Source organism: Bidens hawaiensis, unplaced genomic scaffold (genome assembly GCF_021521415.1).
Source record: "Bidens hawaiensis isolate Kalapana, Puna unplaced genomic scaffold, B.hawaiensis_p1.1 tig00000636_1, whole genome shotgun sequence".
In the NCBI taxonomy this organism is placed as follows: Eukaryota; Viridiplantae; Streptophyta; class Magnoliopsida; order Asterales; family Asteraceae; genus Bidens; species Bidens hawaiensis.
In genome coordinates this window covers 3813379-3827820 of record NW_027491038.1, presented here as the reverse complement: position 1 = coordinate 3827820, position 14442 = coordinate 3813379, and the positions used below count along the sequence as shown (strand labels likewise).

Sequence of the window (14442 nt, the reverse complement as noted above, 5' to 3'; positions counted from 1 at the left end):
ATGGATGGGTTAAAACTTAACATGTGAGGATATTTTCCACAATTTTATTTACATTTCCAAATAAATCATTTTTCATACAAATACACCTTTTAAAACTCAATTCTCCTTTTCACACTGGCTTGTAGTCACCACAATTTAAAGTCATTCAAGATCTAATCATACGTCAATTACAATATGCGGTTAACCAAATGGATTATTTCGATCAATATTTCTTTGTACAATTACTTTAAAGGATGACGGATACAAAAATAAAAGTTTTTGATAAACCATTAAAACAAAATATCAGTAACTTCGACATCCTTTAATGTAATCGCATAAAGAAATGAAAAAAAAAATTAGCCTTTTCAAATATAACCTTTTCAAGTATACTTAAGATTGTACTCGAAATCAAAATAACCCTTTTGAATTAACCACAAATATTATGATCATAATTGACGCCCAATTAGTTCTTGACGGCAGTTTGAGTCGTGACAAATACGGGCAGAGATATTGTAGACAGTTGGAGTCGTGACGAATACGAGCAGAGATATTGAAGAGATACTGTACATGAGGCGTCTTAGTTAAGTTTTAACGTCTGATAATGTTATTAGTGTGTTACAAGAAATAAAACGTAGTACTCAAACATTCTAAGTTCTAATTAAAAACTTTAATACCTAAGAGCATTCACATCCATTCCATCATCTCTAACCCTATAATTTAACAAAAAACCACTACTTTTTAAAATTTGCCTCTCATTTTAAAGAGCACCTCACATCCTATCTTCTATATATATCTCTATATTCTTTTTTTATTATTTTTCTCTTTCTGCTCATTTACAATTTCAACTACTTCCTATTTTGTCTTATTATATTTTTCTTATAAAAACGTCAAAATAAGCCTAAGCTCGGCTCAAACTTGTATTATTTTAAACCAAACATTACAATCAATATGGCCATATGGGTTGAATTTATGTACATGTTCTAATTAGCTTCATCTAAAAAAGTACTTAATTGAACAATTTTGTGATACCTGATGCAATTCCACATATGCAATTCAATATTTGAAAGTTGAAACCATGTTATCAACCAAATATGATCTCCATCACAAATTAAAAAAACAAAATAAAAACATATTGATTTTACTTCTTTTCCAGACTCATTTACTGAAGGTTGAGCAAGAGATCGTCAATATTCAACATGACTTTGTTAGACGAACTGTCATTTTTGCTGCAATTTCACGAGCCGCTTCAATTTTTCTCGGTGTTATAACTTATAAATGTTGGATTGTTGGCAAATGATAGACCTATCTGCAGGCCACTTTTCGCTACACCCTGTAATTATTACCCAATTCATGGGTTAATTGGTTAATACGCAAATAGCTAACATGACCAACAATTAACTTTAGCGAGTCAAACACTCAAACTTGCTACTTTCCGGATTTTATGTTCTATGATGAAAATTTTGGAACCTAGCAGCTAAGGTTTTGTGTAGAACTAACGAGCTACTTGATTTCAACTCAGTAAATGCTCAAATCGAGCCAAGCTTAAATGAGCTCGAGCCTAAATAAGTTCGCTTAATAAACAACGAGCTTTACTTATCAAACTCGAAAGCCAAAACGAGCATTATTTATATGATCTTAATTTAATATATTAGCATTATATTTAAAGAAAAACTAATATAATATATATAATTACAACAAAAATAACTAAATAATACATACTATCTTGTATTATAAAAACTAAAAATAAAAAAAAATCATATATAATATAAACATGAATAATTAGCAACTCGAGCTTGAAAACCGACTCATAAGCCAACCTTGAGCTTTAGAAACGTGCTACTTATATTACATTTTATTTGAATATATAAGATGGTGAATGAATATAACACACGTACACAGTGGCGTATTTAAAAGCTTTAGAAGGTTAAACAGCCATCACCAGCCCGTTATACCACTAAAACCGAACCGACCAACTTGCTTCGATACAACTAGTTTCAACAATTTATACCACTAAAGATTCCATCTTTCGTATGACATTTTCCAGAGGTGTGTTGATTTGGGCTCTTTTATAAATGATTTGATTTAGAATATATTTGATTGCAAATGAATATGACACACATATACAACTGTATATTCAAAATACAAAAACGCAATTTAGAAAAAATCACAGGAACATAGCGAATAACAGCAAGAGCAACAGAATGACAAGAATTTACCTTTAGCCAGTCAAACAAAGTGCAGTTACATAGAGAAGCATTAACCAGTCAAACAAAAGATTAACAAAAGCAATAGATTGTTGGGTCAAGCTGTAAGAATAAATATATATTATATATTTATTAATATGGTCATCATTATAATTTATATTATATTAGATCAAAATATTAATTATACCTTATTATATATTAGTTTGGTAATTGTTGATGGGCCATATTACCTATAATTAACTAATAAAGGGTTTCCCCTTGGATATATATAAAGAGAGATAAATATTAACATCATAACCTAATCACACACACATAACAATTTTGTGTGCCTCCTCTCTCATAAAACCGGATTTCTCTCAAGAACCCTAACCATCCTTAACTATACATCCTAAAGGGGAACTCGATCAAGATGACAAGCATGTCGGCTACATCATACCCTGCTGCGGTTACTACTCTTCATGCTGTAACAGGTTCATAGGTTATAAATTTATCATGCTTTCTATTACTTACATGAAGAACTGATCAACATGTGGCATCAGAGTGATGTTGATTAATCAGTTCTTCATGTTTTCCCTAAATCTGGAATTGAATCAGAAGACATGGACTAAAACTTGATAAACCCTAATTTTTTCGGTTTATTTTTCATGTCTATTACGAAAACAATATATGAAACTGTTTAAAATCGCTAAAATTCATATTTAGTAAACCATAATATTTTCGAAATCTGTTAAATTCATGTTTAAAGATTTCGATTCCAGGTTTTTTGCATGTTTAATTGTTAAAATTTTCGATGATGTTCTTTGTGTCCATCATTATTATCGAAAATTATACATATGTTGGTTCAAAATCTAGATTAAAATTTATTAATGATTATTTAGGGATATACTTTTTCAAATCTTGGATAGTTTAGAAGTTTTAATATTTTCTTAAAAGATTTGAATCCCCCTAAAATAGGAAACAAATATAATTGTTAATCATTAAAAAGATTTGAACCAAATCTTATCATTATTAATTTAGTTTAAAAATATCATGGGTTAAGGGCTTAAACCAGTTTATGGGTTCACGGGTTATTTAAAAAAAAATCATGTATTATGGGCTTAAAATAGCTTATGTGTTCTAAGAGTTTATGAGTTCCTAAAAAGGTTTGGGTTCATAGCCCATAAACCCGAAAACTCACTAATACCGGAATCAACATTTTTTCTAAAAACTCCATAAAATCATGTAAGCAACCAAATATTGAAAAACCTGCTAAAAGCCGGAAACTGGCAATTCTCGGGAACCCAAAATTTCCGAGAACTAATTCCGAAAAATAAGGTTTTACCGGAAACTTAAAAATCCTTACTCTAAACATTTTTTCTGCTATTAACTAATTAAATGTTTTGTAAACCTTAAATATTATAAAATTTTACAAAACATTAAGGCTTAACTTGAATGAACTTTTGATGTAACATTTCTGTCCAAAGGTGATGAGTTACATTTACCATATCATTCAAGTCTAACTGAAAGTTTTTGTTAGATTTTTGCCTAACATGATATAAATGTCTCACTTCTGCCCAAAGGTGATGTGTTACATTTTATCAAGCAAAACTAGTCTGTGCATAATTAAAATAATTATATCACTTCTGCCCAAAGGTGATGGGATACAAGTGTTTTGCACACATACTAAAATAAATTTTAATTCTGCCCAAAGGTAATTTATTTTTTGTTTAAGTAGAACTTTTAATTATAGTCTATTAGTTTGATGTTAATAATAGACATATCACATCTTCAATAAAATATAATGATCCTCACATTAAAGATCCTTCATTAATCTAGTGATCATAAATTTTAATATGTATTATCTTAATATCCCATATCATTACTCACTATAATTTTCTTCTATAAATAACTATCCCATCCAAATCATCCACTCTAATCTTAAAACACAATTGAATTTTGTCTCATAAAGAGTTTTAATAACATTTAGCTCTTCTCAATTTTAAATATCTATTAAGACATGATATGACTATCCTACTGCTCTTTCTAATAACAATTATTCCATTGAAAACTAGAGCCTAAGAAATGGAATGAGTCAATCATAATGTCTATTACGATAATGATAATCAAGAACTTATATAAATAAATGCTATCACTGGATTTATTCTTGATTTAGTTTTTCCTAAGACTAATCAAAATAACTCCCAAGATTCATGCACTCCTTAAAAATTCTAACTATAAGGTTAATGGTATTATTGAATACATCATAATGTACAATCATGACCCATAAATTAAGGGCTTACACATGATATTAAGTACAATATTCTAGTACATTGCATACTCAAATTTTCAATAGTACAATTTGGTGCCTTAGGAATCAACTATAACACTCTTAAGTACCAAAGGAAAATGAGTGTATTGATTAGCAACATATGTACAAGAAAAGAAACGTCTGGTACTGGAAATAAGATGTTATTCAACTCACTACCACTAAAACCAAAAAGGTGATAATTCTAAGGTTCATAGACAAAATACAAGTATTACTTCCAGCTCTAAGTTCTCTAAGGAGAAGTCTCATTGCAAAAATATGTCATTAGATTAGGCATAAGCAACAAGACTATTCATAATTAAAAGGAATAATTGGCTAAAATTGATAGTTGTATATTAATGATATTTAAGTCTGTTAATCCTAATATTCCCATTAACACATGACTGGTTGAGTCTAGTTCTATATTTTTACCCGAAATCAACAAATAACTAACATGAGTGTTAGTGACAAATTTAAATGTTAAGGTTATTAGAACCATGATTAACTGTCTTCTAATTACGCTTTATGATACCTTAAATATTCTGGAGATTAATCCGAATTTAGTATCAATACTTAAGCTACATTATGACAGTTATGAGGTTTGCAGAGCCAACATAAAGTCACTCTTAGCTTAAACTCTCATATTATTTGTTATCAATATCCGGATTGAAACATTAATAAAATAGAACAGGATGATACTATGTACTTCATAACTTTTGTTATCATGCAAATAAAAATTTAACAAAAGACAAATGAGACCAATAAAAAATTCATCCATTAAAACCAAATTTCATGAGAAATCATGACATGGTTGATGAGGGTGATTTTTCATAATCTCATTCTTAGTGATTTAAATCATGTGTTAGATGTCCTAAACATTACTTGGCTTAAGAAATATATATGGGTCCACCAAAAGTTATATTTCACGTACATTCGTGGAACTTATTCAAACGGAATATTCAGACATAATTCTTTTATCATTTAAAAAGCTATTTACTTGTATCTAATCTGACTTCTATGGTCCATGGTTTTAAGAGATCCATTCATATATACATAATACGATTTCTTCTAAATATGTCCCTAAGTTTATTATGACATCTGGACATTAATGAAATCAAATCAAATCTAACATATATAGAAGAAATTACCACATCACGTATATCATTGAAACTCCTTATGTAGTTTTTCTAGAGATATTAAAGACTAGTGGGAGCCTTAAGTGTCTCAATCATAACTTACAAGATTTGCAAGAGGTGGGGGAGTGAAAACTTGATATTATCTCAATTGCACCTCTTGTACATGGCACTGCTCCATCACAACACTATTTTATCAAAACTTATCTCTTTAGAATTTACTAATACTACTCTTACAAAAGTTTCATTGTTGCTAAATGTGGGCATATTCAGATTTCTTAATAAACTAATCTTCACCAAGAGAAACTACAACTTATATTATTAACTTGTTTCTGTATTAGAATCTATTGGTCCTTAAATATTGACCATAAGCCTGTAAATTTCCTAAAGGTTTCTAAGGCCAGTGGGAGCAGTAAAAATATTTATAATGAGTTGTTAGAAGTACAAGAGGCGGGGGGAGAGAGTTATTAAATTTTACTCCACATTTAACTCCAATTACACCTCTTGTACACCATACTGCACCAACTCTTACACACTTAGAATCCTAAAAATGATAGCAACCTAACCAAGAGCTAATCCTTAAAACCGAGACTTCTAAAATTACCCAATAATCAACTCAGAAGGCCATCTAAGTTTTAAAGCCTACAAAAATTGATGATTATGTAACATCCCTAACTAAAGTTGAAATGGATGTTGAAAAGTATAATGATCATACCCCTTCTAATTAAATCATTAGCATCAATCTGAACGGAATAAGCTATTATTAGCAAATTAAACTACACTTCATAAGTCAGAATAACGTTTTGAGATTTGGTTGAATCACCTAAAGGTGTTCATAAGTAAACTAAATCCTAACACGAACGTTAAGACATAAAGAAGAATGATTGATTGTTAAAGGTTATATTCAAGAGGGAATAAGTTATCAAAGAATCTTCTTACCTATATTACAAAAGATTTCTTTAATTATCATTATTGTTATAGTAGCTTATAATAGTTAAGAGCTACTAGATGAACATTAAAACAACTTTCCCTAACAATTGGCTTACATACTTATTTGTTCATAAAACAACCTAAAACTTATAAACTGAAGGTCAAAGAACTTTTAGTCTATAAGTCAATAAAATCCATAATGGGTTAATGCAAACATCAAAATTTGATGAAATCTTTATACATTTATTTTCATCAAATACCAAGTGGATTAATGTACCTACCTCAAGATGAGTGGGAGCAATTAAAAACAAACTTGTCCTTATATAGATGATATTCTTCTGACAAGTATATGTTACATATGTCAAAGCATTGTTCACACATACTTTGATATTATAGATCTCAGAGATATTCCTTACACGTGTAACATACAATACTGCTCTACTTTAGAGGATAATAGGATCACATAGATTATTTTCTTATGCTTCATTAAGTAGAAGCCTTATATAAGTTCAAGTCTATACTCTTTTAGATATTACTCAAAATTGCAACACACTAGATATGTCTAGTTAATGTGAAGCATCTAAAAGAGTATGAAGATATCATTAAAGGAAACAAAAGACTATAATTTAAAAGAAGAAGTGAGAATTCAAACCGTTAGATTACTCTAAACTTTGTCATATTCAAAGATAAGAAAATGTAATTTTCGGGATATATTCTTATGTCAGTAGATAAAATTTTCTCATGGAGGAGTCATAATGAACTGATAACAACAATCTAAGTTATAATGACATAATGTGTTGATTAATACCAACGCAATTAGCAATAAATGTTGTTGAACATTTATCAGTGGACTCATAAGTTTATTAACTCCATATAAATTATATATTGAAAATTTACAGTGATAAAGTCAGCTACCATATTTTCTCAAACAGTAACAGTTCGATAAGTGCCGCATTAAAATTTCGATATGAAATTAATTATTCGTTTATGAACGAATTGAGGAATCTAAATTTTCGTATCGAATGCATTCGTGATATGCTTAAGGATCCGATAACTAAAAGTCTCACCCATAAATATTACGAAAGCGCTTATAATAATGACGGGTTATTGATGACTATGCGCAACTGCATATCAAACTATGAATGATTAACTATTAAATTTCCTCATCAGTTTTGATTTGTATGTCTCTTAATATGTTCTGCATGCATAATGACATATAGACAATTATTATACAAATCAAATGTTTTAAGGGCTTACTTGAAAATTTTGATCATAACTACTTAGGTTTTAAATAAGGACTGCGGTATGATTATTGGGGTCTTGAGCTGATGTTCAATTCAATGACTGTATTTCTCTGCACCAGTTTAAGTTTAAAGCTAAAATGAGTGTTAACTCCTGATCAGGCTTATCTAATACTCATAATAAATGATTACTCGGCCAAGTGGAAGAATGTAAGAATAAATATATATTATATATTTATTAATATTGCCATCATTATCATTTATATTATATTAGATCAAAATATTAATTATACCTTATTATATATTAGTTTGGTAATTGTTGATGGGCCATATTATCTATAATTAACTAATAAAGGGTTTCCCCTTGAATATATATAAAGAGAGATAAATATTAACATCATAACCTAATCACACACACATAACAATTTTGTGTGTCTCCTCTCTCATAAAATCGGGTTTCTCTCAAGAACCCTAACCATCCTTAACTATACATCCTAAAGGGGAACTCGATCAAGATGACAAGCATGTCGGCTACATCATACCCTGCTGCGGTTACTACTCTTCATGCTGTAACAGGTTCATATGTTATAAATTTATCATGCTTTCTATTACTTACATGAAGAACTGATCAACACAAGCTGGATCGTATAGTATTTTTATCTATTATGTTTCCATATGAAAACATATTTAGGCCTACAGAGACACTGTCTGGTTATTGATGTCTTCAAAATGAACATTACAATCACACACAACCCTTTTGTATACACTATACATGTAACTTATTTTTAATATTTCATAATATTTGATGAAACAACTTTCGTTCTATTAATGATTATTAAAAATAACTATGTATTCAAGTAATTTATAATATGGAAGCTATTATGTTCTTATAAGAAAAGCTATATTCGTATACCGCTTAGGTATCAGTAAACCATTTAAAAAGATTATGCAACTGGTCCAAATTTTGAAAGCAAAACGTTAGTAATGGTTCGGGTTTAATTTTCAGTGGTTCGGTTCGGTTTTCGATAATACATAACCGTTAGACCTAAAAACCCGTTAAAACCGGACTATGAACACCCTTAATAGGCAGTACATAGATTCCTAATAAACCATCAGGTTTTGTGTTTTAGTAACTTATTTGAGTGTTGTTTTAGCTTTGGTGTTCCTAATTTGTGGTGGATGAGAGTAAATTTCATGAAGATAGTTGGAATCCTACAATAAACATAATGAAATTGAGAGATAAAGAGAGAGATGGGTACCTGTTGCAGCTTGTATCGGTGAACACGGGGACACCAATTGCTTCGATTCGAACCAGAATTCTTTGATTTTGGTGTTCGATTTGCTTCCCAGTGAATGGAGACGGTAGAGTGGGCTGACGATTTTGCTTAAGAAAGAATCAATTGCCTTTGCTCTTTGGTTTGCTTAGAAAGGCCGATAGAAGATGAGCGGGAGAATTGATGAGCCGGGTGAAAGTACGATTGCAGTTGAGATGGGGTGTGCTACAGTGGTTTTTCATATATGAAGAGTTACTGTAGCATATTTCCATTATTTAGAGATAGAGAACATGAATAGGGGATGGGATGAAGTGAACAATTGAATGGTTTTTTAAAATTATAAAGATAGAGTGTGTTTTGATGGAAGGAATGAGAATGCTCTAATACTTGTTATTTAAATCAGACCTTGAATACTAACTTGTCACAGGCCTATAGAGCAACAAATACTTGTTATGGAAATTCAAAACCACATACATATACTCATTATGTACCACAATATTAAACATAGTAAGATCACATCATCATTATCATTAACATTATTTCAAGTTCTTGCAAGTCCTAAACACTCTAATCTCTTCTCTTCTTCTTCTTCTCTTCCTTTTGGGCCGAATTCTTCAACTGCATCCGTCATGATAGAAAACAAACGAATCAGATTCCATTATTAACGAGTCGATAAGAAGAAATCAATGACATTCAATTCAAAAGTTAAAGCTTACCATGATAATAAGTATACGAACAAAGACAGCAATGAAGTCGGTAAACAGCGTAAGTGCATGCTTCACATAATCCAAATCTCCAAGATGAGCCTTCTCAATAATCTGCTGTGTATCAAATACCATGTACCCAACAAACACCAGAAGTCCAAAATACAGCTACAAAATAAACCATAATCATTAATTAGTACTAAAAATATTGTTAGAGTGACGGTCAATCCGTTAATAATTTAATTATCATTTTGTTACCTCAAACTGGAACATAGCCATAGAACCACCAAAGATAGATGAAGCAAAATGCAACCAGAACAATATCGATAAACCAGAAGACAGAAGACCACCTAGATAAAGATACTCTCTACGTCTCGCCAACATGGCAGCTCCTGAGAAGCAGGCGAACGCAATCGCGGTCCCCACAAACGCGCTCACTAAAATGCTGCAAAGAGCAAAACAAACAAAACAACATGAAACAATGTTCAGTAAACAAAACATAACTATATCATAAGTTCAAAATAACAGGAACATAAGCATAAGCATAAACATATTACATTCATGCATACCTTGGATCAAAATCGATGGCTAAATCGATTAGAGGACCGATAGAAGCTCCTTGAAAGAGAGCTGAAGCCATTAACAGTGAAACCCTTTTTTGCTGCATATCAAACAAGGCAAAATGAACATAAAGATAATAAAACAAGATACAAGCTTTGTCAAGCAAGCAACTAAATTTGCCTCTTCATACGGAGGAGTGGCGAGTAACCAAGACATGCATCCAATGGTTGCAAATGTGGTCAAGAGACCACCAATGTTCCATAGGATGTGAAGATAAGCTCCAGCAGCGGACGCTACCAGCGCGCAACATAGAGTCAGATAAACCTGCAATGATGTTTGTTGTATGGAGTCAATTACGATCAGTAGAAGAAATTAAACATAAAAAAATAAATAACTATGTCATATAGCATTATATAAGGTTTGGATCAAATACAAATACAAATTAAATTAATGTGCTAACTGTGAGAATAAAGTAGTGTAATTTTTTATACAGCATAGTGTAATTACACTACGATGTAATTACACTACTTGTATATATAATTACACTATTTGATTGGCATGTTTAGTACAGTTTTTTAGTTTGTACGTTAACTTTCCCCTCTTTATATAAGCATAAAACTAAATTGTTTTTAATAAAGTTGTAATAGTTAATTTCGAGAAAGCAACTGGACCAGATCAAATTCATCTAAGTTATTTATTTATTTAATTGTAATTGATGCTGTGGTGTAATATAGGGATTATTTATTGTACAAGACACACATTTTCAATTCGTTATTAGATTATGTAAGTGTCTGTACGTAGTATAAAGCTTACGAGCCTGAAAAAGATCAAGAATAATCGAACACAATTTACAGATGAAACCCTAAAAGAATCGGAAATTAAGCAAACACGTAACGATTAAAAGGTTTATTCCAAAATTTAAACTATGAATAGATGTATAGTAAAGGTAATAGAGAGAAATGAAATTAGGATTAGGCGTAGAACCTGTTTGAGATGAGTCTGGACAAGGGGTGAAATCTGACGGAAGTTTTTGAGAGAATCGTAAGTCCAAGTGTTACGAGAACCTGATTGTGATTGTGAATCCATTAATTTTGGTTATGATGAAACTGGATGCAGGTAAAGTAAACGGAGAGAGGTAGGTATATAATGTATGTAGCAGACAGGTTGAAGACGTCGTTAAGTTGACGAGGAATGTCCAATAGGAAGTACGACTTATTATTTTTATTTATAATTAGTTGTTATTATATTGTATTTTAATTAATGTGACCTTACCTGTATTGTATATATCCTATCCAACGAATTCATCAACTTTCTGGGTTATTTGTGGGAATTCTCAAGATTAGAGGCTATGAACAAGTAATGCAAGGGTTTGAGATAACTTTGATGGTTCCATGTAAATACAAAATAACCAGGATAGGAGGGTTGGCCGTGGTTTGTTGTTACAATTTGTAAGACTTGGTATAGACGACATGTATATATGTACTTACTTTGCGAGAAAAAAAGACAGTTATACGGGAATGTAGTAAAAATGTATAATATGATAATAAAAGTTGAAATAGGTATTCGCGCGTGCTTCGATGAGTGACACATTATCATACGAAGTCAGCTTGAAAAAATATAAAATCGAACGTAGATAAAAATATGAGCATTGTAATAGGACGTGGTAGCTGAAATGGTATCCACCCATGTAACAAATGAAAGAGAAAATGAAAAAATATAGTTGTTATATGGCTGAGCTCAAAGGGATAAAAACGTATTTGGTTGATTATTGATGTAGGGAGAATCTGTTTGGTATCGATTCGGTTCGGTTCATTGTTGATGTGGTGAGAATCTGCTCGGTATTGGATCGGTTTCACTATAACCAACGAAAGAGAAAATGAAAAAAGGATAAAGTCGTGATACTAGCCATATGCAATCACTATTATTTTGTCGGAATTATCTTGTTAAATTGTTTTCAGATATATTGTAAATAACACTAACGAGCTAAAGCATCTCGTTACATCCAAAAACCAACTAGGTTCATGTCATTTAGAAATTGTTATATCTCATAACATATAATCGAGTATGATGAAACATGTGAAAGCTTTGTACATAATTGAAGAGACTACGTCTGGACAAGCCCAAGAAAGAGGCCCAAGAAGTCAAACCCAAGTCAGCCCAGTCCAATTCAGTAGCATCACGTGCACCTTAGACAAGCCCGAGGTCAAACACCGAACTGTCCTTGTTAACCTGGGGAGTCCAGAGATGAAAGGGACAGAATCTTGGAGGGAAAACAGAATCCAGTGGATAATAGCTTGCCCTTTAGCAGAGTCAAAGACCCAGCGGATAATAGAGAGGGTCCAAGGAATAACGGTTGGGAGTGAGATCCTCCCAATACTTTATATATATGTATGTATTTCTTTTGTAAAGGCAAGTTGGATATGAGTAATAAAACATATTTCGTTCTCATATTGTCATTTCACTGAAATCAATCCAAAGTCACCTCACACACTCACATCTAACGACTCAAACACAAATAATCAACTTACGAACATCAATTGGGGTTTCTACATTGGCGCCATCCGTGGGACCCTTTTTCAGACGGTTTCACCCACAGTTTCAGGCGAGATGACCGTCGTAAACACGGACGGCGTTACGCCAACGCCAAAGCTCGTGTCCAATGACGGTAGTGCACCCACGGTAACTACGGTAGGAGGACCAGTCGATCCTGATAAGAGGCATCCACTCTCGGGTAATCTGCAGGACATGGAAGGGCCTGTGACAATCGAAGATGAAACAGAGGAAGAAGACCAAAGAACCGGAGGGGAAAGAAACATATAAGAGAAGGAGGAAATCACTCCTGAGTTCATACGAGCACACAAGGACGCTCTCAGGGCGTTCCTAGAAGAACACGAAAAGAAAGAAAAACTCATGGCGGTCAAAACCCGTCTGACGTTTGATACTCCATCACCGGAGAACGGTGCCAAGCCTGAAGGCACACGGACCCAGGATTCCAACACCCTCTTGTAATCATTGGTCACACTCCTCTCGGCGGCTAAAGAAAAAGAGAAGAAAAAAATCCTTACCGGATACCTTGGATACCCCATACAGGCCCTCTGACGCTCCTGACGTATCCAAGTTTACTCGGCGGATAGCAGAGGCTACCCTACCCCCCAAGCTTCGGTATCCCACTACCGTAGACAAGTATGACGGAACACAAGACCCAGAAGACCACCTCCACGCCTTTCGAGGGGCAGGGATGGTCGGCGGGTGGTCCATGCCGGCATGGTGTTTGATGTTTCCTCAAACCCTCACGGGGGAGCCCGGATCTGGTTCGATAGCCTTGAACCGGGAAGCATAGACAGCTATGAAGAACTGAGAGAGAAGTTCCTGAGAAACTTCAGCCAGCAGAGGAAGGCCATGAAAAATCTTAACGAGATCTTGCACATACGGAGAAGAGATGAAGAAAAGGTGGAACAATTCATGGACAGATACATATCCGAAAGCATATCATAGGGGTCCCGAAGGTTATGAAAATCAGTGGCTTCATCAATGGGGTGAGGTTTTCCCAGTTGACAGAAAAACTGGGAGAAGATTTCCCGTCTACTTTCGACCAATTAATGGACCGAGTCCGAGCTTTCGTTAGGGGAAAGGACACAGGATCTAAGCTCCGAGAGTGGGAACCAAAAAAGGCGGCCCCAAAGCCGCCCGGAGGGAGGGGAGCGGGAGGCCACAGCCCTGGAAAATTACGGGGTCCATTCGACAAGGCCCGCTTCACACCCTATCGCCCTCCCGGAAGCCATGTCGGGTACACACCCTCAACCACGTACCATCCTCCCCGGTTCCCCAGCCCTGTACGCCCCGAAGGAGGGCGATTCCGGCCATCTTACGGAGAAAGGCTTTCACCGGGAGGAGAAGACGTTCTGGCAGCAGATAAAGCCAGGTACCCAGCAAAGACCCCTAGCCCTTTCAAGCAAGCATATAATCCCAATCCACAGGGGTATTGTAATTACCACAAGAGTCACGGTCACGCCACAGAAAACTGCGTCCAGTTAAAGAAGTTGTGGGAGGCGACCTTGAAGTCTCGGCAACTGCCCCTGCCGGCCAGGGAATCCACCTCTATGGTCAAAGACGAAGACGAAGACAAACATTA

At 33.6% G+C, this 14442-nt stretch overlaps 1 protein-coding gene across 2 annotated transcripts; it reads right to left on the bottom strand.

Annotated features, from left to right (window-relative positions):
* Window positions 1–9506: 9506 nt before the first annotated feature.
* Window positions 9507–11394, bottom strand: LOC143529328 (bax inhibitor 1-like). Of its 2 annotated transcripts, XM_077025150.1 has the most exons (6): window positions 11295–11394; window positions 10491–10634; window positions 10319–10410; window positions 10008–10194; window positions 9762–9917; window positions 9507–9663 (listed from the first exon to the last, which is right to left on the bottom strand). In XM_077025150.1, exons 2-6 carry the CDS (start codon window positions 10524–10526, stop codon window positions 9613–9615), a joined length of 522 nt encoding a protein of 173 aa, XP_076881265.1. In that variant the 5' UTR covers window positions 10527–10634; window positions 11295–11394; the 3' UTR covers window positions 9507–9612. The 2 variants fall into 2 exon arrangements, with proteins under 2 accessions (XP_076881265.1, XP_076881270.1); XM_077025155.1 differs by lacking the exon at window positions 11295–11394 and having other exon boundaries at window positions 10319–10402; window positions 10482–10634.
* Between the last annotated feature and the right edge of the window lie 3048 nt (window positions 11395–14442).

What these genes read in the sequence shown, in the direction of transcription:
- LOC143529328 (XM_077025150.1), bottom strand. Translation starts at nt 10,526, where the DNA reads ATGTCTTGGTTACTCGCCACTCCTCCGTATGAAGAG. An exon ending in GCCATCGATTTTGATCCAAG is followed by an intron (nt 10,195 to 10,318) that starts GTATGCATGAAT and finishes TGCTCTTTGCAG; the next exon opens with CATTTTAGTGAGCGCGTTTG. An exon ending in TGGCTATGTTCCAGTTTGAG is followed by an intron (nt 9,918 to 10,007) that starts GTAACAAAATGA and finishes TTTATTTTGTAG; the next exon opens with CTGTATTTTGGACTTCTGGT.